The sequence below is a fragment of the Leucopleurus acutus genome (assembly GCF_964270905.1).
Source record: "Leucopleurus acutus genome assembly, chromosome: 3".
NCBI lineage: Eukaryota > Metazoa > Chordata > Mammalia > Artiodactyla > Delphinidae > Leucopleurus > Leucopleurus acutus.
Window position 1 is genome coordinate 119,225,076 of NC_139145.1, and position 27,780 is coordinate 119,252,855.

General features: G+C 35.8%; 1 protein-coding gene across 1 annotated transcript in view; it reads right to left on the reverse strand.

The window, feature by feature from the left end:
• Positions 1 to 27,780, reverse strand: part of FCHO2 (FCH and mu domain containing endocytic adaptor 2) — a 116,347-nt gene that overhangs the window by 78,562 nt on the left and 10,005 nt on the right. The window contains 4 exon segments of the mRNA XM_082837231.1: positions 5,295 to 5,447; positions 5,533 to 5,674; positions 8,618 to 8,692; positions 22,013 to 22,104. Coding sequence (XP_082693357.1) covers positions 5,295 to 5,447; positions 5,533 to 5,674; positions 8,618 to 8,692; positions 22,013 to 22,104 — 462 coding nt within the window.

Below are 27,780 nucleotides of genomic sequence, written 5' to 3' on the forward strand. Positions count from 1 at the left end.
CCATACTTTTTTTAAAGTAATTTATTCCATTACAGGTTCTACACAAAATAAGACACCTCCCTTTCTAAACTCACCATTAAAACCTTTCTCTAGTAGCCTCTTGTTCTGTACTATTCAATAAGTCTTAGCTCCTCAAAAAGAAGGAAGCTTCTTGAAGACAGAGGGGATAATATGTACTCAGCCTTTAAGAACCTTCATAACATGTAGCATGATGACAGGCACATGGTAGAAACTAAAACATTTATTTACTATGGCATACAAATTCATAATCCAACAATCAGAAAATATGTGAATGAACCATTTAAAAAGGGAAGAACTGAGTCTATAGCCTATATTTAAAGTAAACTCTTAATTTTTATTATATTAATAAACAGGAAAAGTTCAAATAATATTTTGCTATAATGATATTTCCTAGTAGACACATATGTTGCATTGTAGACAACATAATGGTTTCTCACTTACAAAAAAAGAAAGAAGATACCCTTTATAAGTTCTAATATATTTTTTACATCAGCTTTCACTCTTCAAAGGTAAACATCATATGTCAGAATAAGGAAATTACATACCAACTTAAAGAAGCATCTTAGAAAACTGGCAAAAGTAGTACTTAATAATGAATAAATTTTTTAAAGAGTTTATTGATTAACAAGGTATTTTAAGTAATGACAAAAAAATTTAAAGAAAACTAAGGGTATCCTATAAAAGAATATAGAGGCCACTTTAGAATGTAATCATATTCTGGACTTCCCTGGTGGTGCAGTGGTTAAGAATCTGCCTGCCAATGCAGGAGACACGGGTTCGAGCCCTGGTCCAGGAAGATCCCACATGCCGCGGAGCAACTAAGCCCATGCGCCACAACTATTGAGCCTGCACTCTAGAGTCCATGAGCCACAACTACCGAGCCTGTGTGCTGCAACTACTTAAGCCCATAAGCCTAGAGCCCGTGCTCCGCAATAAGAGAAGCCACTGCAATGAGAAGCCTGCGCACCACAACGAAGAGTAGATCCCGCTCGCTGCAAACAGAGAAAGCCCGTGCACGGCAACAAAGACCCAACGCAGCCAAAAATTAAACAAACAAATAAATAAATAAATTTATTTTTGAAAAGAGTGTAATCGTGGGCTTCCCTGGTGGCGCAGTGGTTGAGAGTCCACCTGCCGATGCAGGGGACACGGGTTTGTGCCCCGGTCTGGGAAGATCCCACATGCCACGGAGCGGCTGGGCCCGTGAGCCATGGCCGCTGAGTCTGTGTGTCCGGAGCCTGTGCTCCGCAACGGGAGAGGTCACAACAGTGAGAGGCCCGTGTACCGCAAAAAAAAAAAAAAAAAAAAAGAATGTAATCGTATTGGGAATATATATATTTTTTGAAAGCAAGAAACATCTCTCATAGGAAATGACTATACAGCAACACTCAGTTAAGTCAAAATGACTTTCTAAATAGTATCTTTGCTTAGTAAAACTATAAATTCTTAGGGTAGACTCATAGAAACTAAATGCCCCAGTAGTAACAAACTTGACCACTTTTGTAAAGTGATTATTAAAAGGGATGTTGGAGCATAGCAACTTATGCTTTAAAAGCAATAGCTACATTTCTTCTCATAAACAAAAGACTGGCCTTAACAGATTACTTACTGATAACTAAATAAATCCTACATTTTATTCATTTCCTTAGCATTATAAATAAGTTTACTGATGTACTACCAGAAATATTTCTGTTTAAGCGTCTATAATTTTTATAGTAAACTCCTATGAATCAAATATATACATATAAAATAAGTACTCTGTCACAGTCCACAAATATGAGTAACTTCTAAATGGTGCTTTAAAACAATAAGGGTTTGTGAATGAAGATGAGAAGCATACTATGTCATAATAGCCAGTAAGTGTTTATGTTTTCAAGTTCACCAAAGGAAAAACAGTTCAAAGATCTATGTTTAAAAAAATCTACATTCATGTTAATAAAGAGCTTATTTATTACAGGCCAAAATAAATTTACTTAGGCTTGGATTTGAATATATATAAATCAGAGACCCATTAACACACCTAGTATCACAAGCAAAGATATCACCTCTGAGCAGAACAATTAGAAAAAAGCACCGCTTCCTCTTCTTTTCTTTTTGCTGATTGAGAAGATTTAGACTATACTTCTATTCTCTCAGTAGTTATGCTTAATGTTCATGCTTGCAAAATGAACTTTCGAGATACTCCTGAATCTTTTTTCACAGTCAGATTCTGACCCTTCTCAGTTACTTCCAATTCAGGGACTGCTGAGGTCTGCTTTTTTCCCCACATAGTATTATCTTCAACGTCACCAAAAGCATTACTGACAGAGCATTTCTTAAAAGTGTTCCACTATCATCTCCAGATTTTCTTCCAAACATTGGTGCTCACATTTTCTTGATCTTACCAGGTTTCAACAAAAGGTTTTCAGACAACAATCAGAACTAATCCTTCCTCAATGCTCTTAAAGTGGTCTGTTAATTGAAACATCAACGTGTTGCAGTTGTCCAATCATGCCACCAGGTATATAACAACCAAGTTCCCAGAGGCAGTGAAACTACACCACAAATGCCACCATGCCAACAGTGATTATATGATACTATCATTTGATGATGCATTCTGATTTCAGAGATGTGAGGAAAAAGATATACCTGGTAGCTTTTAATATTCTCTTTTTCTCTGGTGCCTCGTTCTGAATTTATCTTTACTTAACCTGCTTAATACCAAGAATGTACTTTTGATCTAAGAACTCCTGAGTTTTTTTAATTCTGAAATGTTCTGATCTGTTAACTCTTCAAATATTACCTGTCTACCATCCTCTCCATTTTTTTTTCTTCTGAAATCCACATCAGATGAATGTTGGTAACCTTTATTCTCTGCACTATGTTATGGGTGAGTGCCCAAATTCAATCTTTCACTATATTAGCTCTAAAGTTTGTCTTCTCTGTTGCTTTTTTTAAAATTTCAATAACCATATATTTCATTGCCAAATTTTCTGGTTAGCTGTTTTCCCATCTACTAGATCTTATTTCATTATCTCTCTTAATTTCTTTAATATAAATTTATATTCATCTGCATATCTGAACATCCTCAACAAACACAAACGTTTCTGATCATCTATTTTATAAATCTAAATTTTATTTGGAGTGAATTCTTATTCTAATTGTTAAATTTATTGCCACCTATCTTAGCAGAGGTATCCCCTGCTTTTCAAAAGTTTGTCTTACAAGTTTGTTTGCTTTTACAAAAGAATTATATTAGTTCCTGTTTTCACGAACTGAAAAACATTCAAAGAGGATTTTCACTTTTACAAAAACAGGTGAAAAGAAAAATAGCATTCAGCGTTTGCTTTGCAGGAGCCGTTACAGAGGCAGCGCACACCCTGAGAAGCAGTGAAAGTGGCACCACCAAGCTCCTTCCCAGGATCTACACTCAGCATCGGTCTCCAAAGCTTTGAACTGTGTCTGTAAGCATCTGTGCTTTATCTCAATTTATTTTGTGCATGCATTAGCAAGATGTGTTCTAAGGTACTTGCTTCTCTGCTTACGCCATTTTGGCTTATGAAAGGTTTCACAGGAACACTCTACTGTTGTATAGCAGGGAAAACTATATTAGCTATATTAGATTCCTTAAGATGTGCTTTTGCTCATTTCAGGTGGGAGGTTTCTTGTTTTTTCCCCTCTCTCTTCTCTCTCTGCCTCCAACAGTGATGCTGGAAAACTCTATAGAATACAAGGTAAACATCACCTCCTAGAATTGTGTTATATTCTATCATTTATGCTCACCCATCCCCATTTAGCAGTTTCAGGTTATCTCCTGCCAGCCCTCCAAGGCCCCAATTTAGTATTAGTCTTATAAAGGTAGCTTTTAATTAATTCCCTGGAAGAATATAGGGGATATGAACGAAACAGTCATGAACTGGTTCCTTGGCCTGACTGCCAGTCAGAACTGCATCCTTAAACCCCAACTTCCAATAATGCTTTAGCCCTTCAGCAGTTCAACAGTCTTTTTTCAATACTTATAGTTTCACCAAGTGAGTGGGGTTCCTTGGGCTTCATCTCAAGCGGGGAATATTTAGTCCCCTTTACCACACAAGAGCTAAATTCCACTGCCTAACTTAGGACTTTGGGTCCAACAGCCCTGCATAATCAATCTCTACATGCCCTTCTGAGTTTCTGTTCCATTTCTGGTTCATTATGAAGATACTATTCTTCTTTTTGGAGCATGTTATTTTGCTTTATTTTCCCTTTTCATATATTTTATTCTTAACTGCTGTGCCTGGAATGAAGAGCGTTTTAAAATCATGAACTTACTGTGCCTCATTTTTTACCCCCTCCCAATTTTTATTTATTGCACAAAACACTAAAGGAAACATATTACCCCAAATTCCATTGACTGTTTTGATTTTTCCAGATGCTCTTCTGGTTTTTGCCCATGTATATACACTTTTATAATTATTATAATTGCAACATAATTACAGTTTTGTTATTTTTTAATGGCTATTTCAAATATTCTACAAAGCTTTCAAAATTATCACTCCCTATGGCTGATTCCTAAATGATATATACCACATCAAACAAGTGGATAGTTAAACTGTTGTGAAAGGGGAAAAATATCTACTTTTAATGAAAATGAGAGTGGGGGAAAAGGTTGTGGTTTACCACAATACTACATACATGGGCTCAAAGTCAGCAATAAATCACCCACAACATATATTTAAAGTTTATCTCGAGTAACTATTGCCTTGCTAAATCTACCAAAGTCTTGCTTCAAAAAAATTTTTACCTCATTATTAAATCTTACACCAAGCAGCTTCTCATCAATTATCTTATAAAAATATCCTGCAGGGCTTCCCTGGTGGCACAGTGGTTGAGAGTCCGCCTGCCTATGCAGGGGACACGGGTTCATGCCCCGGTCCGGGAAGATCCCACATGCCGCGGAGCGGCTGGGCCCGTGAGCCATGGCCGCCGAGCCTGCGCGTCCGGAGCCTGTGCTCCGCAACGGGAGGGGCCACAACAGTGAGAGGCCCGCGTACCGCAAAAAAAAAAAAAAAAAATCCTGCAAATGTGTCACCAATATAAAGAACTCATTCCTTTTTATGTATTTGCTAATCTATCTACCAGATACAACATATTTTGTAAACCTACTTCTGTTTCACTTAGGTAAATCACTAACACTCAGAGGCACAGTGACTTCATCTTTAATATGAGATCATTCTTGAGTGTTTAAAGATTAAATGCAGTCTTGTATTTGAAAATGCTTGAAACCACAGAGGTATTATTTTTATTACAATTACCTTTTCTATTTCTCTTTGTGTAGCTCCTTCCTTTTTCAAACGTTCCTGTTCTACACATTTGGCATTGTAATTTTCCTTGGATTTCTGGAGGGCCTGAGTTATGCTCTGAATGGTTTGAACAGCTTCCAGAGTTCCTGCAACTTCTTCTTTAGTCTGTTTGGTATGAAACGATTCATCAAAATGCAGAACTACAAAGCATTCAATATCTGACCAATCAATCCTTTAACAAAACTGATACCTTTTTATGCGATTTTACTTGTTCTTCTCCATACTTCTGAACTTCTTTTATTAATTCTTGTAATTTTCTAACAAGATCCAAGTGACAATTTGCTAATTTCTCTGTAGATGTTTTGAACACATCCCACACTGGTGCAAATGTTCTAAAGCAAAGAAAACATGGGAATAATTTACTAACAGGAAGAAAAAGTTTAAGGCTCCAGAATAGAACCAATGGAAATAATGTTATATTCAGTAATTTTAATTAGTCAAAAGATGAAATTAAATTAAATCACAAATGAAACGACTGACAGCCTGACCTTGATTTTTTTTAAAATCCTTGGTTAATTAGTTAAAATATTTTTATACCTCAGATACAGAGAAATGAGTTAACTCATATCACAGGTCTGGCCATGACCCTCCCTTAATTATAACGTGTCATTTTCTGAGTTGATTTGGTTATTTAGATTTGTATCAGAAGCCCTTCTAATCACTGTCTACTGTTTAAAACTAACTTATTATCAAATCTAAATTTTAGACTCTTCAGTGCTCCATTTAAAATGCTTCATCAAAAATAAAAGCTCCTGCAAATTCCCTGGCAGTCCAGTGGTTAGGACTCTGTGCTTCCAATGCAGGGTCACAGGTTCGATCCCTGGTCGGGGAACTAAGATCCCGCATGCCTGCAGTGCGGCCAAAAAAACCAAATAAACAAAATTAAGAAGATAAAAGCTCCTCTGAATTTAAACATGCAAAAGTCAAATTTGTACATGATTTTTTAAGTGCCTTCATCATTAAAATTTATTGAAGAATGACTTTAAAACTGTTATCTGAAACTTTGTTTCAGATTTTACCCGTGTACTTCAACAAACACTGAGAGTCCCCTTTCTACTACACTTGGTATAGAATGTATGACATACTTTCCTACCACTTCTTCTCAACATTGAGAATTTAATATTTTCAACAGGTTCAACTACTTCCAAGAGTTACTACATTATAATATTTTGAATAATACTTAGGATGCCAAAGGTTAGTTTAAACTAATCTGGTCAGTAGGGAATGATATAAGAATAATTTTATCCTATGCTTTCCTCAGGTACTTCCTCAGAGATTTTCAACAGCACGTGCTTTGCTCTATGATAAAACAAAAACAAATAGCAACAATGATCACTAACGCAAGACGGTAGAGACAGAAATTACTTACCCTAATATGTACTCTGTGCCAGTTACTGCATTTCCTACCCAGTAGGAAAGCTAACTGACAACAATCATTTTAAGCAATAACAAAAAGTTCAAAGAGAATAATTAAAATACTTAAATAGGACTGTTCTGATTAGATCTTACCTCACACTTTTAAATCTAATCAGCACTAAATGTGGCAAGTAGTTAGATGGAAAATTTTGAGAGAAAAAAGGACACCTGAAAAGTATCCACTCACTACAGCACCAAAATACATGTACATCACTTCAGGTAAACCTGATACATGATAGTCTAGACTTTACAAAACAGGTAAGATGAGAGTGTCCCTTTACTTTACCCAAGGATTATTTACACTGAAAGGAGGTTCAACATAAGATTTCTTTAAATACAGATTTCTTTAAGGAATTCCAAGTATCATTCCATTTTTTAAAGTTTGACATACACAACTTTTTTCTGGTCAGGTAATACAAGTTAATGTACAATAAGCACTAAGAAAGGAAATTGACCAATCCAAAATATGTTTAAATGCAACTAAATACAGAAAGATAAAATTCAATTCTTGACTAAATATGTATCAGTAAACAAAAACATTAATATTTAAAATCTTTATAATCTTAAGTAACAACACTAACACAAAAAATAAAATATCACCTATTATTCATGAAAGACACATATTCCAAAGACAGAAATGTTTTCAGCAACTTTATTAGAAAACACATGTTTTTTTCTACCTCCCACCTGGTAACTAAAAATAAGAATTTCCTATATTAAAACCATGGCCTCATACTGAGTGAAATAAGTCAGACACAGAAAGACAAATATCATATGATATTGCTTATATGTGGAATCTGAAAAAAAGGGGGGGTACAAATGAACTTATTTACAAATCAGAAATGGAGTCACGGATGTAGAAAACAAACTTACGGTTCCCAAGGGATGGGGGGAGGGATAAATTGGGAGACTGGGACTGACATATACACTCTACTATATATAAAACAGATAACTAACAATAGCCTGCTGAATAGCACAGGGAACTCTACTCACTACTTTGTAATGGCCTACATGGGAAAAGAATCTTAAAAAAAACAAAAACAGAAGTAGAGTCACAGATGTAGAAAACAAACTTATGGTTACCAAGGGATGGGGTGAGAGGGGGAGAACTGGGAGATTGGGGTTGACGTATACATACTAGTATATCTAAAATAGATAACTAATAAGAACCTATTGTATAGCACAGGAAACTCTGCTCAATACTCTGTAATGGCCTACTTGGGAAAAGAATCTAAAAAAAGAGTGGATATTTGTATATGTATAACTGACTCACTTTGCTGTACACCTGAAACTAATACAACATTGTAAATCAACTCTACTCCAATAAAAAGTTTTTAAAAATAATAAATAAATATTTCTAAAGTATCAATCATACTGGACACCTAAAAGAATGAGTATATGAGAGAAAAATAAATTATTTATTAAAAAGAAAAACAACAAAACATGGTCAATTGGTTAAAGCTAGGTTCTGTTATTCCAGTTACTTTCTGGCCCTTCTACTGTGGTCAATAAAGAAGAAATTATGTTTTAGAAGAGGCACATCTACATGGAGGAGTTAGAAACAGGAGGCTGCCAGAAAAGTGAGGAGAGATATGGAAAAAAGAAGGAAGAATGAAGTTGTATTGTGTAGTTTAACAAAGGGAAAAAAGTAAGTTTCATTTACTTTGTGTTAACTGATTCAGCAAATTCAATTATACTTTCTATCAAGTCGAGAATATATTCACATATAGACGCATTTTGAATAAACACATTACATACTATTATATTTATGAACCATTTTATCCTCAATGGGAACCTACTATTCTCATAAACTTTGCCTAAATCAACATTGAAAGAGTTCTTCAAAGAAATTAACTCACCCAAGTTGTGAATAATTGCTTGCAGATTTTGCTAGTTTTGTCATTGACCTGGAGTACGCCTCTTCTATTGTAGCTCTGTTAAATCAAATTTCCATATTATAATAGCTCTTGTTTAATGACCAAACACATAGCAAAATTATTAAAATACAGTCACAACTGTAGAAACAAAAAGATAACTCAAAGTATATATTAAAAATAAGTAGGTATGTGGTCATGAATTTCTAGCTTATCTTTAAATGGCCTTTGTGCACATCTACTTAAAGAACTAGTCTGGTATAGAACTAAAATAATGTATTGATATACCACCAAAAAAACTTCAGTGAAGTCACTCCTCTTCTTACCTTTAGTATCAATGGTTATCGGAACAGGAAGTACAAAAGTACTGTTTCTTGCATTCTCTCTATATACAAACTGATTCAGTATGAAAGTCATTTGTGTTTAATATTTCCTTGGTGTACTTAATATAGTTTTATTATTCTTTAACATTGTGAATTCATTATTATGCACATTTAATGGAACAAGAGATTGAGGACAGTCATTTGCACAAAACTAAGTATGAATTATTAGCAAGTCTGAGATCCTGAACTTCAGTACTTAATCTAGTCTGTGATTAGATCTAAAACACTAACAAGTATTTCACACTAGGATACTGTGCTTTATATAGCTGCTATTCAGCATACAGAATTTTAGGCTAAAAAAATTAAACCATTAAATATAGAATAGAAAAAAATTTTCCTATAGGCACGTAACTTACAAATGAAAACTATGACGTTGTCTTGGCCTTCATAACACTACAAAAATTAAGTTCTATCTTACCTCACCCATAATTACCCTGTCCCTTCTCAATCTGTGCTACCCTTAACAAAGAAACAGTCTACAACCACCACTGCCTTCCAGTTACTTTGATAGCTTCAACTAACATTCAGAGATCAACAAATCCAGATCTCCACCCTGCTCTTGAAGCAAATCATCTGTTTAATATCTAAATGCCTCAAGCATAACTCTAGCTAGACATCTTAATCATCTCAAGGTCAGAATATCCAAACTAAGCTTATCTCCAGACTCTTCCCCAACCCCACAAAAGGTAGCTCTTTAACAAAAAGCAACTATTAACAGTAACTGCCTCTCACTGACGGCACTGTGATTTTTTTTCTGCTCCTTTAAACTTCCGGGTGTCTTTTTAATATACTATATTACAAGGGTAGTACTTTGATACTTTTTAGAAAGTTAATACAGAAATAGTATCTCAATGAATAAGTTTAACAGCAAGGAAAAAATGGTTCATTTCCAGTACTAGTAAATTGATCCAAAAACCTTCCAATGAGAAAAAGCTGGAGAGGTGGTGGGTGTGCCTAAAAGGCATCAGAGAACTAAAGAGGCAGTTAAGAATCAGCAGGCCAAGACCCAAGAGAAGGCTATCCAGAGAAGAGAGACAGAGAGGTAGGGCAGCTTTTCCCCTGGGGCATCTACAAGCGGCAGCTGACCCTGAGAAGCGGAGCAAAGCCTCACAAGGTAAAGGAGACAAAACTAGCTTCAGACTTGCCAAAGGTGGGAAGCATGGAAAATCCCATACCCTTTAAACTGAGACTCAAAGAGTAAGGATATAAGGAGTTAAGGATGAACCGTAAGTAGGCAAGCTCTCAAAGGGACTGCAAACATTATCTTTTCAAACTGATATTGGATCCTGCATGGTTGTCTTATATACATTCATACAACCACCAGGTACATAAGGAAACAAGACAAGACGAACCACCAGCGGAAGCAAATTTAACAATGTTCCACACGCTAAGATTATAAAACTTAGACTTTATGAGTTTATGCATTATGATCAAGGAGCCAGTCGATTAAATCAAGAATTTCACTAGAGAGCTAAAAATCATTTTTCAAAAGTGGGGGAAAGCACAGCAAATTTGAAAAAAATATAAATTCTATATCTGAAAAATACAATAACCAAAATTAGTATCTCAATGGATGCAGTTTAACTATAGATTCAATACACTGTAGTGAGACGTAAAGTAGAGAGAGGTGAGAAGATCTGGATTCTGGATTAAAGCTCAGTGAAACATAAACTAACATAACATGGTAAATCAACTACACTCCAATAAAAATTAATTAAAAAAAGGGAAAAAGCTCAGTGAAACAAAAGAATGGAAAACAGAAGAGAAATAAAAGACAAAGGACAGAGCAAAAAGGTCTAACATATGTGTAAAGAAAGTAAGAATAGGTCAGAAGAAATATATATTTGCAGAGATAATGACAGAGGATTTTCCAAAACTGACCACAGATATCAAACCACAGGTTCAAGTAGCCCAACAAACCCTAAGAGGATAAATAAAGAGGTATGTACATCTAGTCACATCCTAGTAAAACTGCTGAAAGTCAAAGACAAAAGGAAAAGCTTAAAAGCAGCTAAACCTTTCCCACCATCAGACGTTACCTTCAAAGGAACAATAATTAGCCTGACAGCTAACGTCTCAACAGTAGATAATGCAATGGTCTTCAAAGAATTTTTTTTTTAATCTAGTAAAATGCAAAACTATAAAACTCCTTTAAAATAACATAGGAGAAAACTTAGATGACCTTGGGTATGGCAATGTCTTTTTAGATAGAACACTATAGACATGGCCTATGAAAGAACTCATTGATAAGCTGGACTTCATTAAAATTAAAAACTGCTCTGTGAAAGATGATGTCAAGAAAATAAGAGGACAAGCCACAGACTGCGAGAAATTATTTGCAAAAGACAAACGAGAAAAAGAAATGTTATCCCAAATACACACAGAACCCTTAAAACTCAACAATAAGAAAACAAACAACCTGATTAAAAAATGGGCCAGGGGGCTTCCCTGGTGGCGCAGTGGTTGAGAATCTGCCTGCTAATGCAGGGGACACAGGTTCGAGCCCTGGTCTGGGAGGATCCCACATGCCGCAGAGCAACTAGGCCCGTGAGCCACAACTACTGAGCCTGTGCGTCTGGAGCCTGTGCTCCGCAACAAGAGAGGCCGCGATAGTGAGAGGCCCGCGCACCGCGATGAAGAGTGGCCCCTGCTTGCCACAACTAGGGAAAGCCCTCGCACAGAAACGAAGACCCAACACTGCAAAAATAAATCAAATAAATTAATAAACTCCTACCCCCAACATCTTCTTTAAAAAAAAAAAAAAAAAATGGGCCAGGGCTTCCCTGGTGGCACAGTGGTTGAGAATTTGCCTGCCGATGCAGGGGACAAGGGTTCGCACCCCGGTCCGGGAAGATCCCACATGCCGCAGAGCGGCTGGGCCCGTGAGCCATGGCCACGGAGCCTGCGCATCCGGAGCCTGTGCTCCACAACGGGAGAGGCCACAACACTGAGAGGCCTGCGTACCGCAAAAAAACAAACAAAAACTGGGCCCAAAACTTTGACACCTCACCAAAGACGATATACCGATGACAGATAAGCATATGAAAAGATGCTCCACATCATATATCATCAGGGAAATATAAATTAAAACAAGATACCACTACATACCTATTAGAATGGCCAAAGTGTGGAACACTGACAACACCAAATACCAGCAAGGATGTGGACCAACAGAAATTCTCATTCATTGCTGGTGAGAATGCAAAGTGATACAGCCACTTTGGAAGACTGTTTCACAGTTTCTTACAAAACTAAACTTATTCGTACCCTACAATCTAGGAATTGTGTTCTTTCCTATATACTCAGAGGAGTTGAAAACTTATGTTCACACAAAAACACGCACAAGCATGTTTATAGCAGCTTTATTCATAACTGCCAAAACTCAAAAGCAACCAAGATGTCCTTCAGTAGATGAATGGATAGATGATGGATAAATAATTCATATCCAGACAACAGAATATTATTCAGCACATTACTAAGTGAAAGAAACCAACCTGAAAATGCTATTACATACTGTATGATTCCAACTAAGGCTGACCTTTGAACAACATGGGTTTGAACTGTGCGGGTCCACTTATACACAGATTTTTTTTCAACAAATACATACTATAGTACTAAATGGTCCACAGTTGGTGGAATCCACGGATACAGAACAGCAGATATGAAGTGCCCACTGTAAAGTTATATACAGACATTCGACTGCATAGAGGGTTGGCACCCCTAACCCCTGTGCTATTTAAGGATCAACTACATATGACATTCTGGAAAAGGCAAAACTATGGAGACATAAAAACAGAGCACAGACGATTCTAGGGCTGTGAAAATACTCTGCAAAATATTATAATGATGGATATATGTCATCATACATTTGACCAACCCATAGAATGTATAACACCAAGAGTGAACCCCAAGGTAAACGATGGATTTTGGGTGATTAGGATGTATCAATGCAGGTTCATCCTTGGTTAAAAAAAAAAAAAGGTACCATTCTGGTGAGTAATGTTGATAATGGGGGAGGCTATGCGTGTCTGGGGGCAGGGGACATATGGAAAATCTCTGTACCTTCCTCTCAATTTTGTTGTAAACCTAAAACTGCTCCAAAAAATGACTTTAAAAGAAACCTACCAACTAGAATTCCATACCCAGCAAAAATATAAATGAAAGTAAACCCCTAATAAAATAACAGATCTAGGTGATGAGCGTCAATGGCTACTAACATCACAAAAGAGATATAACCAGATACTATACGCCTCTGATGGAAGTACACACCACCACTGATGAAGTATTCTTGTCAAAATATTGAACTGAATTTGATCTAGTTACTACATTCAAATAAAAATTTATAAGAAATACAGGAGTAAAGGAAAATGTTAAATAAAACTATGAATACGCAATTAGCATGTTCCAGGATTTGGGACCCTCTATAGAACAAATAATTTGGTTTCTTAAACAAAAAAATAAAGTAAGGAAGGAGTGAGGAGAACTACAGATTAAGAGACTCAAAAATCACATCCATCAAACATAGTGTATAACTCTTGCTGGGATCTTGATTAGAGGAAATCAATTATGTGTATCGTTGTGTGTATATGGCAATTGAGAAAAAGTGAGCACTGACTGGATATCTGGTGATATTAGGAATTAATACTACATTTTTAGATAAGGTAACATACTGCAGCTATGTTTTTTAAACAGCCCTTATCTTTCACAGACACAAATGAAATGCTAATGGATGAAATGCAATGTTTCTGAATCTGAGATCCACTTTATAACTATTCAAGAGTAGTGGTATGGGACTTCCCTGGTGGCGCAGTGGTTAAGAATCCGCCTGCCAATGCAGGGGACACGGGTTCGAGCCCTGGTCCGGGAAGATCCCACATGCCACGGAGAAACTAAGCCCGTGTGCCACAACTACCGAGCCTGCGCTCCAGAGCCTGCAAGCCACAACTACTGAGCCTATGCACCGCCAACTGCTGAAGCCTGCGCACCTAGAGCCCATGCTCCACAACAAGAGAAGCCACTGCAATGAGAAACCCGCGTGCCGCAACGAAGAGTAGCCCCCGCTTGCCATAACTAGAGAGAGCCCATGCATGGCAATGAAGACCCAACACAGCCAAAAATAAATGAAATAAATAATTTTTTTAAAAAATGATTAAAAGAAAAAGAGTAGTGGTATGGAATGGATGGAACAAGCCTGGCCATGATTTGACAATGTTGAAGCTCAGTGATTGCAACATGGAAGTTCATTATATTAAGTTCCTAACTTCTGAGTAAGTTTTATGTATGTTTGAAAGTGTCCATAATAAAAAGTTTTTAAAATAAAGATAAATTAAAAATATGATCAGACTAACAAAAATTGAGAATTCATCACCAGAAAATCCATATTAAGGAATATTAAAAGAAGTTTTTTAAAGAGAAGAAAAATGATCCAGGACAAAATATCAGAGAAAAAGTAAATAATTTTAATAAATCTAAAAAATAACTATATAGGGACTTGCCTGGTGGCACAGTGGTTAAGAATCCGCCTGCCAGTGCAGGGGACATGGGTTTGATCCCTGCTTCGGGAAGATTCAACATGCCGCGGAGCAACTAAGCCCTTGCGCCACAACTACTGAACCTGCGCTCTAGAGCCCACAAGCCACAACTACTGAGCCTGCGTGCCACTGAAGCCTGTGTACCTAGATCACGTGCTCTGCAACAAGAGAAGCCACTGCAATGAGAAGCCTGCACACCGCAACAAAGAGTAGACCCCGCTCACCACAACTAGAGAGAGCCCACGCAGAGCAATGAACATCCAACGCAGCCAAAAAAATTAATTTTAAAAAAAGATCAACTAGGTTAGATACTAAAAATATTTTTTAATTACAATTAATTTTGTTAGATGGGTAATATTATTGTCTTCTAAGTCATTAGCTGTTAGAAATACATACATAGGGACTTCCCTAGTGGCGCAGTGGTTAAGAATCCACCTGCCAATGCAAGGGACACGGGTTCGATCCCTGGTCCGGGAGGATCCCACATGGTGTGGAGCTACAAAGCCCGTGCGCCACAACTACTAAGCCTGTGGTCTAGAGCCGAGCCACAACTACTGAACCCACGCGCTGCAACTACTGAAGCCCATGCACCTAGAGCCTGTGCTCCGCAACAAGAGAAGCCCACGCACTGCAATGAAGAGTAGCCCCCACTTGCCGCAACTAGAGAAAGCCCACGTGCAGCAACGAAGACCCAACACAGCCAAAAAAGAAAAAGAAAAAAAAAAAAACTCTGGCCTACAGACCTGTCCATAGGATCAAGCTGCACATTTAAAAAAACAAACAAACAAACACATACATAAGTATCTATGGATGCAATAATTTGATGTCAGGGAACTGTTTCAAACAAGACTGTCAAAATACTAAAAACTGTTGAAACTATATTATAGTTCATTACTTAGTGGTTTGTAATACTTTCTCTATTTTTTTGGCTAAGTTTGAAAATTTTCAAATAAAAAGCTAAAGAAACACACAACAAAAATGGCATATAAGTGTATATTTCCACAATAAAAAGTGTTTTAAAAATAGAAAACTTAATTTCTAGAGTAAAAAGTTAAACACACACACACACAAATGGCATATAAAGCATGTAAGTCAGGAGGTGGTAGTGTTCTCAGGTTCCTGCATTTTCAGGAAGCTGATAAAAGTACCAATTATTATTAGAAATTAATACATCAAGGAAATATGTTATAATCTCTAGGATAACTACTAAAAGAATGAGGCTATTACTTCTAAGGTGATAGAAGAAAAAAAATTAATAGAATAAAAGAAAACTTTTTAAGGCCAAAAGGCAAGAGGAGGACAAAATATAAAACAAGTAGGATAAATAGAAAAAAAATACTAAAGGGGTTAGCAAACTGCAGCACCATCAGCAAATCTAGCCAATTGTTTGTCTTCATAAATAAAGATTAGAATACATCCATGCTCATTTATTTACGTGTTGGTTACAGCTGCTTTTGTACTAAAAGAACAGAGCTGAATAGTTGCAACAGAGACCAGACCACACACAAAGGCTTTACACAAAAAGTTTGACAACCTCTGACACAACGAATTTGAACCCAAATATATCTGCAAATATACTGTATGTAAAGGACTAAATGCCCCAGTTAAACAATATAGATTTTGAAAATGTCTTTAAAAACAAGAGAGAAACATATCTACACCACAAAAACACAGCTAAGGAAAAAAATGCAAACACTAACCAAAAGCAAACAGATGACACTTTAATAACAACAAAGAAGACTTCAAGGCAAAAACACTGCTAGAGACATAAAAGGACACTGCATAATGAATGAAAAAAAAAGTTCAAATCACCTGAAGATGTCATAGTTCTAAATTTCTATCCATCTACTAACATGGCCCCAAATATATAAAGCAAAAATTGGCAGTACTACATGGATGAACATTCACAATCAATATGAAAGATTTTCAAAACAGCTCTTTCAGGAACTGATAAAATGAGCAGGATTAAAAAACAAAAACCAGTGAGGATATATTAGAATTAAACAACAGAATTCACAAACTTACCATAATAAATACATATAGAACTCAATACCCAACAGATACAAAATATTTTCAGGTACATATAGATATTTAGTAAACTGACTCTACCCTGGTCCATAAACCAAGTGTCAACAAATTTCCAAACATTGAAATCATACAGGTATGTTCTCTAATCACAATGTAATTAAGCTTGAAATCAACAGGAAGAATATACCTTTACAAATCAACACATATTTGGAAATTAAGAAATGCACTTCTAAATAACCCACAGAGGCAAGAAAGAAAACACAATGAAACTTTAAAAATTTAAACAAAGTATAATGAAAATCCTATTTCTCAAAACTAGTGGAGTAGAACAAAAGCTATGCTTGAGAGAAATTTATAGAGTTAAATGAATATGTCAGAAAAGAAAAAAAGTTGAAAATCATTAAGTTAAGCATCCATTCCCCCAAATTTAAAGAACAGAAAACTGAACACAAAGTTGAAGGAAATAAAGAAGTTAATGAAACAGAATATAAATATATAAAAAGAGACAAAGTCCATAATTGGTTCTTTGTACACACTATTAAAAACAACAGGGCTTCCCTGGTGGCGCGGTGGTTGAGAGTCCGCCTGCTGATGCAGGGGACATGGGTTCGTGCCCTGGTCCGGGAAGATCCCACATGCCGCGGAGCGGCTGGGCCCGTGAGCCATGGCCGCTGAGCCTGCGCGTCTGGAGCCTGTGCTCCGCAACGGGAGAGGCCACAACAGTGAGAGGCCCGCGTACCAAAAAAACAAACAAACAAACATCAAATGAGACTGATCATGAAAAAAGGGAGAAGGCACAAATAACCAATATCAGGAATAAAGTGGGATGTCAGTACAGATCCTGTAGACATTTTTAAAACTTCATTGAAGAATATTAAGAATAACTTTTTGGCAATAAATTTGAAAATTTACATGAGATAGGAAAACTCCTTAAAATATAACTTATCAAACTCACAGAACAGCTGCAATATCTGAATAGTCCTGTAACTATTTAAAAAATTAAATATGTGATTTAAAACCTTCCTACAAAGACAGTTTCAAGCCCAGATGGATTTACCAGCAAATTCTATAAAACACATAAGGAAGAAACTATAATCTCCCACAAATTTTTCCAGAGAATACAAAAATAGGGTATACTCCCCAACCCCTTTTAATGAAGCCAACAAACCTTGATTAGTAAAACGTAAGAAGGATATTTAGAGAAAGGAAATTTTCAGGCCAATCTCACTGATAAATACAGATGCAAACATAAGAAATAAAATAGTAGCAAACTGTTCTACTAATGTATAAAAACAATAATACATCTCCACAAAGTTTGGTTTATACCAGGAAAGGGAAGTTAGTTTAACATTCAAAATTCAACGTAATTCAGACTAACAAAAGAAAACAAAAGAAAGAAAACATCCATTCATGATTTTTTTAGAAAGGAAAACAAAAGCCTTACCAAAATAGTATGTAGAATTTCCATAATCTGATAAATAGCAGGGAAAAAAACTAGAATAAATATTTAAGAGTGAAATTTGAGACTGGGAACAAGATAAGGATGCCTATCATCACCATTTCTCTTCAGCATTACACTGGAGGTATTTGCCAGGGCAATAAGAATAAGAAATAAAAGGTATAAAAAGGTATTAAAAAGGGAGAGATTAAACTGTCATTTTCACAAGATGATTGCACACACAGAAAATCCAAAAGAATGTACAGATAAATAAAATTAACAGAATAAACAAGAATCACCAGGCTGCTAGATGACATATAAAACTCAAACTCATTTACATAAATTTGCAACACATAACTTACAAACTGCTTTTATCTAGAATATATAAAGAATTCCTTCAATTTATTTTTTAAAAGGAAGAAAAAAACCAGAAAAATAGGCAAAAGATGAAGAGATACTTCATAAAAGAAAAGATGCAAATGGCCATCTTTTCATAAAAGAAAAGATGCAAAAAGGAAAGATGCGAAGAAAAGACGCAAATGGCCATAAAAGAAAAGATGCAATATGAAAGGATGTTCAATCTCATTATTCATCAGGGAAACACAAATTAAAACCACAATGAGAGAGTACTACTTATCAGAATGGCTCAAATTAAAGGACAGACAAAACCAAGTGTTGCTGAGGACATGCAGCAACTGGAACCCTCCAACAAGGCTGCTGTTGGTGTAAACTGGTACAACCACCTTGGAAAATTCTTTGGCATTAACTACTAGAGTTGAACATACACATGCTCTAAGACCTGGCAATTCTACTCCAGGGTAAATCACTAATCTAAATATGTGTATACTGAGACACGTGTGCAAGAATATTCAAAGCAGTATTACTTGTAACAGTAAAAAAACTGGTAACATCCCAAATGTCTGTCAACAATAGTAGATAAATACATTTAGTAAATTTACATAATTTAATATTAAACAGCATTGTAAATAAATTATACTAAATTCAACACGAATCTCACAAAAGTGCTGAGTAACAGGAGTCAGAAAAAATATCTACTCTATGATTAAATTGATACACTCATTACAAAGTTCAAAAAATAGATACAACTAACTTCCTTCAACAGATGAATTACAATATATCCATAAATGGAATATTAATAATAAAAAAGAATGAATTACTGATACATGCAACAACATGGACCAATCTCAAAATAATTATACTGAGTGAAAGCACTGGACAACCAAGTATATCCTATATGACTCTATTCACATAAAATTCTAGAAAAGGCAAACTAACCAAAGTGTCAAAAGCAGATGAGTAGTTGCTTATGGATGTGGGGGGGGGGGAACAGAAGGAAGGTATTACAAAGGAGAGATGAATATGTTCACTATCTTGATTGTGGTGATGGTCATGAGTGCATGCATATGTCAAAATGTATGAAATTGTACACTTTAAATATGTGCAGCATATTGTGTGTCAATTATACCTCAATAAAGCTGTAGGGAGGGAAGAAAGAAAGGAGCAAAGGAGAAGGGGAGGAGAAATGAAGGGAGCATGGAAGTGGGGAGGAGAGGATGAGGATATGAGAGAAAGAAAATCTGAATGACTAAGTTAAGAAGTTATTTAACCTTTCTGGGTCCCAATTTTCTTATCTATAAAATAGGACTTAGAGTTTTGACAGTTAAATGAGATAATGTATGCAAAGTCCTTAGTGCATAGCATATGCTTATGTCTATCTTTTCTTCCTTTCTTTATCATTCACTCCTTCAAGAAATATGAGTATCCAATTGTGCCAGGCTCTGTGCTAGGCACTGGATACAACAGAATTTTGTATACTGTTCCCCTATAAGGAACAGAAACAATAACAAATAACAAAAATGAGTATTACAACATTTTATAAATACTACAAAGAGATATATGATATTGAGAGAGATTACAATAAGTGATTTTGACCTAGGCAGAGAGATTAGGAAAGGCATCCGTGGAAAAGTGAGCACACTGCTGACCTCGTAAGGTCAGCATGTACAAACAAGGACTAAGCATGTACAAAATCTGGACTGAAAAAAAGCCTGCCAATAAAATAGCCAATGTCTCTGGAGAGGAAAAAGGAGTCTGAATAAAGAGGAGTCTAGTGTGAGCTAAAGCTTGAAAGGCAATTTGGGATCAGACCACACAGTTCTGTCTTAAGAGCAATAGGAAGCTTCTGAAATGGTTTAAACAAGGAGTAACAAACTGATCTGTAGTTTGAAGAAAACAAAAAACACTCCAATTACAGTACAGAGAATAAGTTGCAGGAAAACAAGAATGAATGTAGATAGGCCAGTTAGGTGCTACTGCTGCAGTCCAGGCAACAATAATGATAGCTTGGATCAGGACAGTGATGTTAGAAATTCATTCTATCAAAAAATCTTTACTGAGGGCCTACTAAGGGCTGAGCTCTATCCTAAGTGCAGGAGAATGAACAATAAGCAAAAAAGACAAAAAAAGAAAATCCCTGACCTTGTGGGGTTTACAGTCTAGTGGGGAGAAACAGACAGACAAATAAATAAGTAAAATATCACTTGTATCTGGTGGTTGTTAAGTGCTATGAAGAAAAATAAAGTAGGGAAGGGGGAGTGAAAGGAGGTATCTCACTGCCCACAGAATCATTAAGGGGTCAGATTCTGAGCAAAGAAGGGATGACCCGGGAGTCCTGGACTTCTTAACTGACATAAATAGGGCTAAAAAGCATAATTACCACTGCTCTGTTGGTCTCAAGGTAGATAATTATAGTAGTGATGTAAGTATTGGGGGAGAAGGAGGCTAGGGGATGTGCCGGGAGATGCAGAGTACTAGAGTCTCTCCTTTTACTTTTACTATTGGCTAGTGATGAAAAGTGAGCCAGTGAGGGACAACTTTATCCATAGCACTTAGGGCTTTATGGTCCCCCTTTTAACTCCAGTAGAAAGATGGAAGTCAAAGAGGATTTGTCTAACATGGAATAGTTTGTTCCCCAATTCCTACCAGCTGACAAACTCCATGAAGCAGAAGCTGCCTCTTTAACCCCAAAATCCAGACAAGTGCCTGGCACACAGCAGACATGGGATATATATTGAAAAAATAAATGAATGAAGTACTGTATCTAAAGGCAAAGTATCCCTATGTTAGCAACGTAAAGATTTTAAATGTATTCACACAAAAATTACCAAGTGGGTCCAGCCACAAAATAGCCTTAATCAAATCAAATTATACTGATTTTATCATATATTAACGCATATATGTGGAATCTAGAAAAAACTGTACAGATGAACTGCTTTGCAAGGCAGAAACAGAGACACAGATGTAGAGAACAAACATATGGACACCAAGGGGGGAAAGCAGGGTGGTGGTGGTGCAATGAATTGGGAGATTAGGACTGACATATATACACTAATATATATAAAATAATAACTAATAAGAGCTTGCTGTATAAAAAAATAGAATTCAAAAAAAATTATACTGATTTTAATAGTTGGTAATTGACTATTTATTGTATTCTAAGAGTAATAAAAAATTATGTTTCTAAATTTGCACAATTTAAAAACATGTACTTAGGACTTTTTAAATATAAAAGTTATAATAATACATAATTAAACTACAAGTTCAGAAAACAGTCTTTTCAAATTATTTGAGAAGTTTGTTTAGCGACATATTTGTTTAGAGAAATGGTAATATCTTATCCTACAAAATTCCTGTTTTTCTACTGTATCACCTTGCTAGCATATTCAATGAAAAACATATAGATAATATTTTCAAGCAGTGATTTGCAAATCAGGAGTTTATCAACGCCACTGACAGCCACTATTTAGTCCTCAGTGTGTAGATGACAGAGAACCACTACTTTAAAGTATAACTATAGTATATTTTTTAAAAGTGTAACTGATTACTTTTATCTAAATCCAACTAAAATTTTCTCAATTATTTATATTCTGAAATTTATCTTGATAATGAATTGTTAAATGACTTATTAAAAAATACATACCTTTCTCTTACAAAATCTGCTAGTTCTTTTGTCGATATCTGTCCATATTTCATATTATGGTAAAGGACATCAAAGCCACTATTTTTTTCCCCCTAAAATTTAAAAAGATTTTTAGTTTAACAAAGAGATCAAAATGACTTAAGAATAACTAACATGCAATTCTAATGCTCAAATGAGCTGTTTTTCCTTAATTTAACCATTGTTGCTCTAACTGTATAACTTTAAACTATATCAAAGGAATACTGTATGCTTTGATACAGTTTACAATATATTATATACACATATACACACAATACACACATATACATTGTATAATCACTCATAAAGATATATTAATGAAATTCATCTGAATTTTTAATAAATGCAGCATAATTTAGAAAAGATAAACATGGACCTTTTAAAATACATTACCAAATCCCATGTCAATTCCTTTAACCTGCATTGAGAGATTCCTGATTATTTAACTCAGAGTCTGTACTTTAAAATAACTGAATCTTGACTTCTGAGTCAAGACAGAATTTACTAATCACATAAGCACTAAATACCACAAAACACTTTATAATCACTAATCTAAGTCTTTCAATAAACTTAAACAACTTGAGATGTGAGAAAGGAGATAAAATTTTAATAAAAGAGCAGTAACAGTCTATTGGCTAGTCCTCAACTAATGGGAAATTAACACAACTAGACTACTACACAACCCTAGAAAATCCTAATGCCATTTAATCCAATATAAAGCTAAATTAGCAAGTCATAACACAGAAAACATCAGAAATATCAATTTTATACGTGAAATGAAAGACTATTTATAAACTAAGCTCAACAATTCTTTTTGCAGTTAGCAGTTTTTATTTTTCTTCAGTGACAATAATGAAGAATTGAATATATTTGTTGGAAACAGAAAGCAATGCCGTAAGCAAGTGTTATGCAAACTGAAACTTAATTTTCCACAGTCCACCAAAAACAGGAAACATATTATAGGAACTTCCCGCTAAGCTGAAGTGATCCCTAATAAACCTGTCAGCTAATATAGCAAGTAATTAGACTGTTATACATACAATGAATTAAAACATCATATTTGTAATAATACAAATAATATCCCTAGCATTTGAACATCCATTTCCATTTATCAAGAATATAAAATAGGGCTTCCCCGGTGGCGCAGTGGTTGAGAATCCGCCTGCCAATGCAGGGGACACGGGTTCGATCCCGGGTCCAGGAAGATCCCACATGCCGCGGAGCAACTAAGCTCGTGTGCCACAACTACTGAGCCTGTGCTCTAGAGCCCGTGAGCCACAACTACTGAGCCCACATGCCGCAACTACTGAAGCCCGCGCGCCTAGAGCCCGTGCTCCACAATGAGAGAAGCCACTGCAATGAGAAGCCCATGCACCACAACGAAGAGTAGACCCTGCTCGCCGCAACTAGAGAAAGTCCGCGCGCAGCAACGAAGACCCAACACAGCCAAAAATAAATAAATTTTTAAAAAAAAGAATATAAAATAAAACTACAGTCTCCTATAAATCTAAACACATACATTTGGCTTCTACAATTTTTCATGTTTAAAATAAAGAAAAAATCTGTGATCTAACTTTAGTTATTTACTTTCTCTGGGTTTTTCATGCAAATTTATTCCAGTCAAAATAATATTCTCTGAAATAACCATTAACACTAGTCTATAGCAAGCAAAAATAACATCATCATGCAGATTAGTAAATTTATAGACAAAATAATCAAGGGCCTGAATCCTCCAAGGGATCCATTCCATTACTTGAATATAATAAAGAAACTACAAATAATTAAACTATCCACCAACTCCCATAACATAGTCATGAACCCTGAAAAAAACAAATCTGAAATCTAAAACTATAAAATCCAAAGCCTGGAGCTCTCAGTCCCCAAAGTTCTCCCCTGACAACTACCAGTCTTCATTTGCACATAATTCTAACAAGTCAGGTTACATGGGTTCCCAATGTGTATTATGCATATTCATCATGCATATTCAAATTAGAAATGAGCTGGTACTGAAGGGCTATTCACACAAGCACACAGACTATTAGAAGAAATAATATTTACCATCTCTCTTTTTAAAAGAAAACAAGAAAACTTGGAGATCATCTAGTAACTGGGGCAATAAGGTCCTGAGCATTTTGTTTCACTGTTACAGTACTGTAAACATTAATCAATCAAGGAAAGGTTTAAAAAAAAAGGGCGGGGGGGGGGGGAATTCCCTGGCGGTCCAGTGGTTAGGACTCCACGTTTCCACTGCAAGGGGCCCAGGCTGGATCCCTGGTTGGAGAACTAAGATCCCGCAAGCCGCGCAACCACAGCCAAAAAACAATGGTTAAATTACATTCAGAAATCTAGGTTCTTATTAAGAAGTTCTCAAAAAGTAAGCTCTTTATTTGGGAAGTTCAGATATGCAAATAGCATATTGAAATTACCAAGAGGAAATGAGATTTATTAATTTCTTTACCATTCAATATAACAATATTATTACAGTAACAGTAATATAATATACCTTAGGAAACAGTACTAGCTATTCCATCCCTCAGGTCTTCACTTGGAAAGAGAAGGAAAAATACCAATGAGGATGTGAAGCTGAAAAGGTCTGCTTCAAGAGGCACTAACGACTACACATAAACACGCTGCATGATTACAAATCCATGTGTCATTTCTTCCTATTTGGGTATTCATCCATTTACTGAGTTCTAAAAAACGTAATACGCCTGATTCTAGGCACTGTTTTCTCAATTTCATAAATCTATTAACACAAACATTTATTGATCATTAACTTTTTCTCTGGCACAAACTAAACAAAAATTGTAATACTTCAAATAGCTCTCTCCACATACACACACACATACACACACAAATATACATGTATCTTTAAAAAGAAAAAAACTTCAAAGTCAAATACCAAGAACCCAGGCCTATTGTCACCTTGTCAAAAACTTACTTTACAGCTTTTCATAAGAGATGACAGTGTATTAAATACACACATATACATACATACATACATATGTCAAAATACATACATATGTCAAAAAATACAGTAGGAGACAAGTGGCTTCAGTGTCTTCACCTGAAAAAAAAAAAGGAAATTCTAGGGAAATGGGGAAGACCACTCTTGAAACTGGCAATCGTAACTCATATTTCTGTCACCATCTGCGATTACCCAGGTTTTTTTAACTAAAAGTGCCCCCATGTAGGTTCTATTAATTTTTTAATAGCCATCAATGTTTTTAGTCTAATTCAAAGACAAGTAAAATAACAGTAAATATTTCTGAATTACATATCCATTTTATCACCCTTGACCTTGAAGTGGATATGTTCCTATCATTTTCTCTTTTTTTAATTTAATTTTTATTTTATATTGGGGTATAGTTGATTTACAATGTTGTGTTAGTTTCAGGTGTACAGAAAAGTGGTTCAGTTATACATATAACTATACCCATTCTTTTTCAGATTCTTTTCCTGTATAGATTATATCGGAATATTGAGTAGAGTTCTCTGGGCTATACAGTAGGTCCCTGTTGATTATCTATTTTATATATCGTAGTGTGTGTATGTTAATCCCAAACTCCTAATTTATCCCCCCCACACACACACCTTTCCCCTTTGGTAACCACAAGTTTATCATTTTCGACACAAAAAATTTTTTTTCTTAACATATTCTGTTAACTCAAGCAAGCAGAACTTGCTTTTTCTTGGCTAACTAAAATACACAAATGTACAAGTAAGTTGATGACAGAGTTTTATTATCAAAAAGAATTATAGCTAAAGATGTTTTCTGGTCTTCAATATTTTACTAAAACTGTAAATGTGCATACCCTTTAATCCAGCAATTCCACTTTTAGAAATCTATACCACAAAAACACACATACAAAGATAAATGTGGAAAAATATGCACTGCAGTACTGTTTATAATTGTGAAAAAACAGAACTCAGAAACATCCATTAACATTACTGGTTAAACAAATGATAGTATATCCTACAATGAAATACATGTAGTGTTTTTTAACTGCAGTAAAAAAAAAAATTGCAGTACATTTTTAAGTATTAATTTCTTAAATCTGCCCAGATATACATAATGTCAGTGAGAAAAAGAGCAAGTTGTAATTATTCATAAAAGCCAAAAATAATCTAATGTTGGGAGCAACCTAAATGTCCCAAACTGATGAATGGAGAAACAAAATGAGGGAGACCCACACAATGGAATACAAATCAGCAATAAACAGGAAAAAACACTGACACATATGACTTTATGGATTAACCTCATAAAAACTTTACTAACTGAAAGAAGCCAGACACAAGAGACCGTATATTGTATGATTCCATTTATACGAAATGTTCAGAACAGGCAAATCTATAGAGAAAGAAAGTGGATTAGTGGCCACCTAGAGCTGAGGGTAGAAAAGAGCATTAACTGTCAATGGACATGAGGGATCTAATTATTGGGAGGATGATCATGTTCTAAAATTAATGATTGCTGCACCACTCAGTAAAGTTACTAAAAATCAACGAATTGTACACTTAAATTGGGTAGATTTTATGATATGTAAAATGTGCTTCAATAAATTTTGTTTTAAAGCATGGTATGAAACAGTATACGTAAAATTTCATTTCCATTGAAAAAATAACAGGTTGCATATATGCATACAAACAGAATCTGAAGGCATATACAGCAAACTATTAACAGCAAATTATCTCTGGAAAATGGAATAATTTCATTTCAGAGCATAGGTTAACTTTCTAATAAAAAAATAATAAACAGGTCAAGTCTTTAATACAGGAGTAACAGAGCTAAAAGCTATACTGACAAGCAGTTGTAAAATGCAATTTTCTCCCAAGTACACTACAATCGTTGATATAAAATCTTGATTATCAACGGCCAATAGTTTTTCTTCTACTGATCAAATTTTTATTCTTTTTTTTTTTTTTTGGCGGTACGCGGGCCTCGCACTGTTGTGGCCTCACCCGTTGAGGGGCACAGGCTCCCGACACGCAGGCTCAGCGGCCATGGCTCACGGGCCTATCCACTCCGCGGCATGTGGGATCTTCCCAGACCGGGGCACGAACCCGTGTCCCCTGCATCGGCAGGTGGACTCTCAAACCACTGCGCCACCAGGGAAGCCGTATTCTTTTTAATAACAATTTTATTGAGATATAATTCACACACCATACAATTTGGCCATTTAAAGTGTACAAGGCAAAAAATGTTAGCATATTTACAGACTTGTGCCACCATCACTGCAATCAATTTTAGAACACCAAAAAGAAATCCAAACCTGAATAGCTAGATTTTTAAGAGTAGGTATTTACTCATCAGTGATGAGCTTATTTTCAGCTAGCTTATTCATTAATCAACATGTAAGAAATTACGTATGTCCACAAAAAAATCAGTACACTAATGTTTATAGCAGCATTATTCATAATAAAGGTGAAAACAACCCAAATGTCCATCAACTAACAAATGGATAAGCAATGTGATATACCCATACACTGGAATTTACTCAGCCATAAAAGAAATGAAACATTCGGGTTCGAGCCTGGTCCAGGAAGATCTCACATGCCGCGGAGCAACTAAGCCCGTGTGCCACAACTACTGATCCTGCACTCTAGAGCCCGCGTGCCACAACTACTGAAGCCCGCGCCCCTAGAGCCCGTGCTCCGCAACGAGAAACCACCGCAATGAGAAGCCAGCGCACCACAACGAAGAGTAGCCCCTGCTCACCGCAACTAGAGAAAGCCCGCGCAGCAATGAA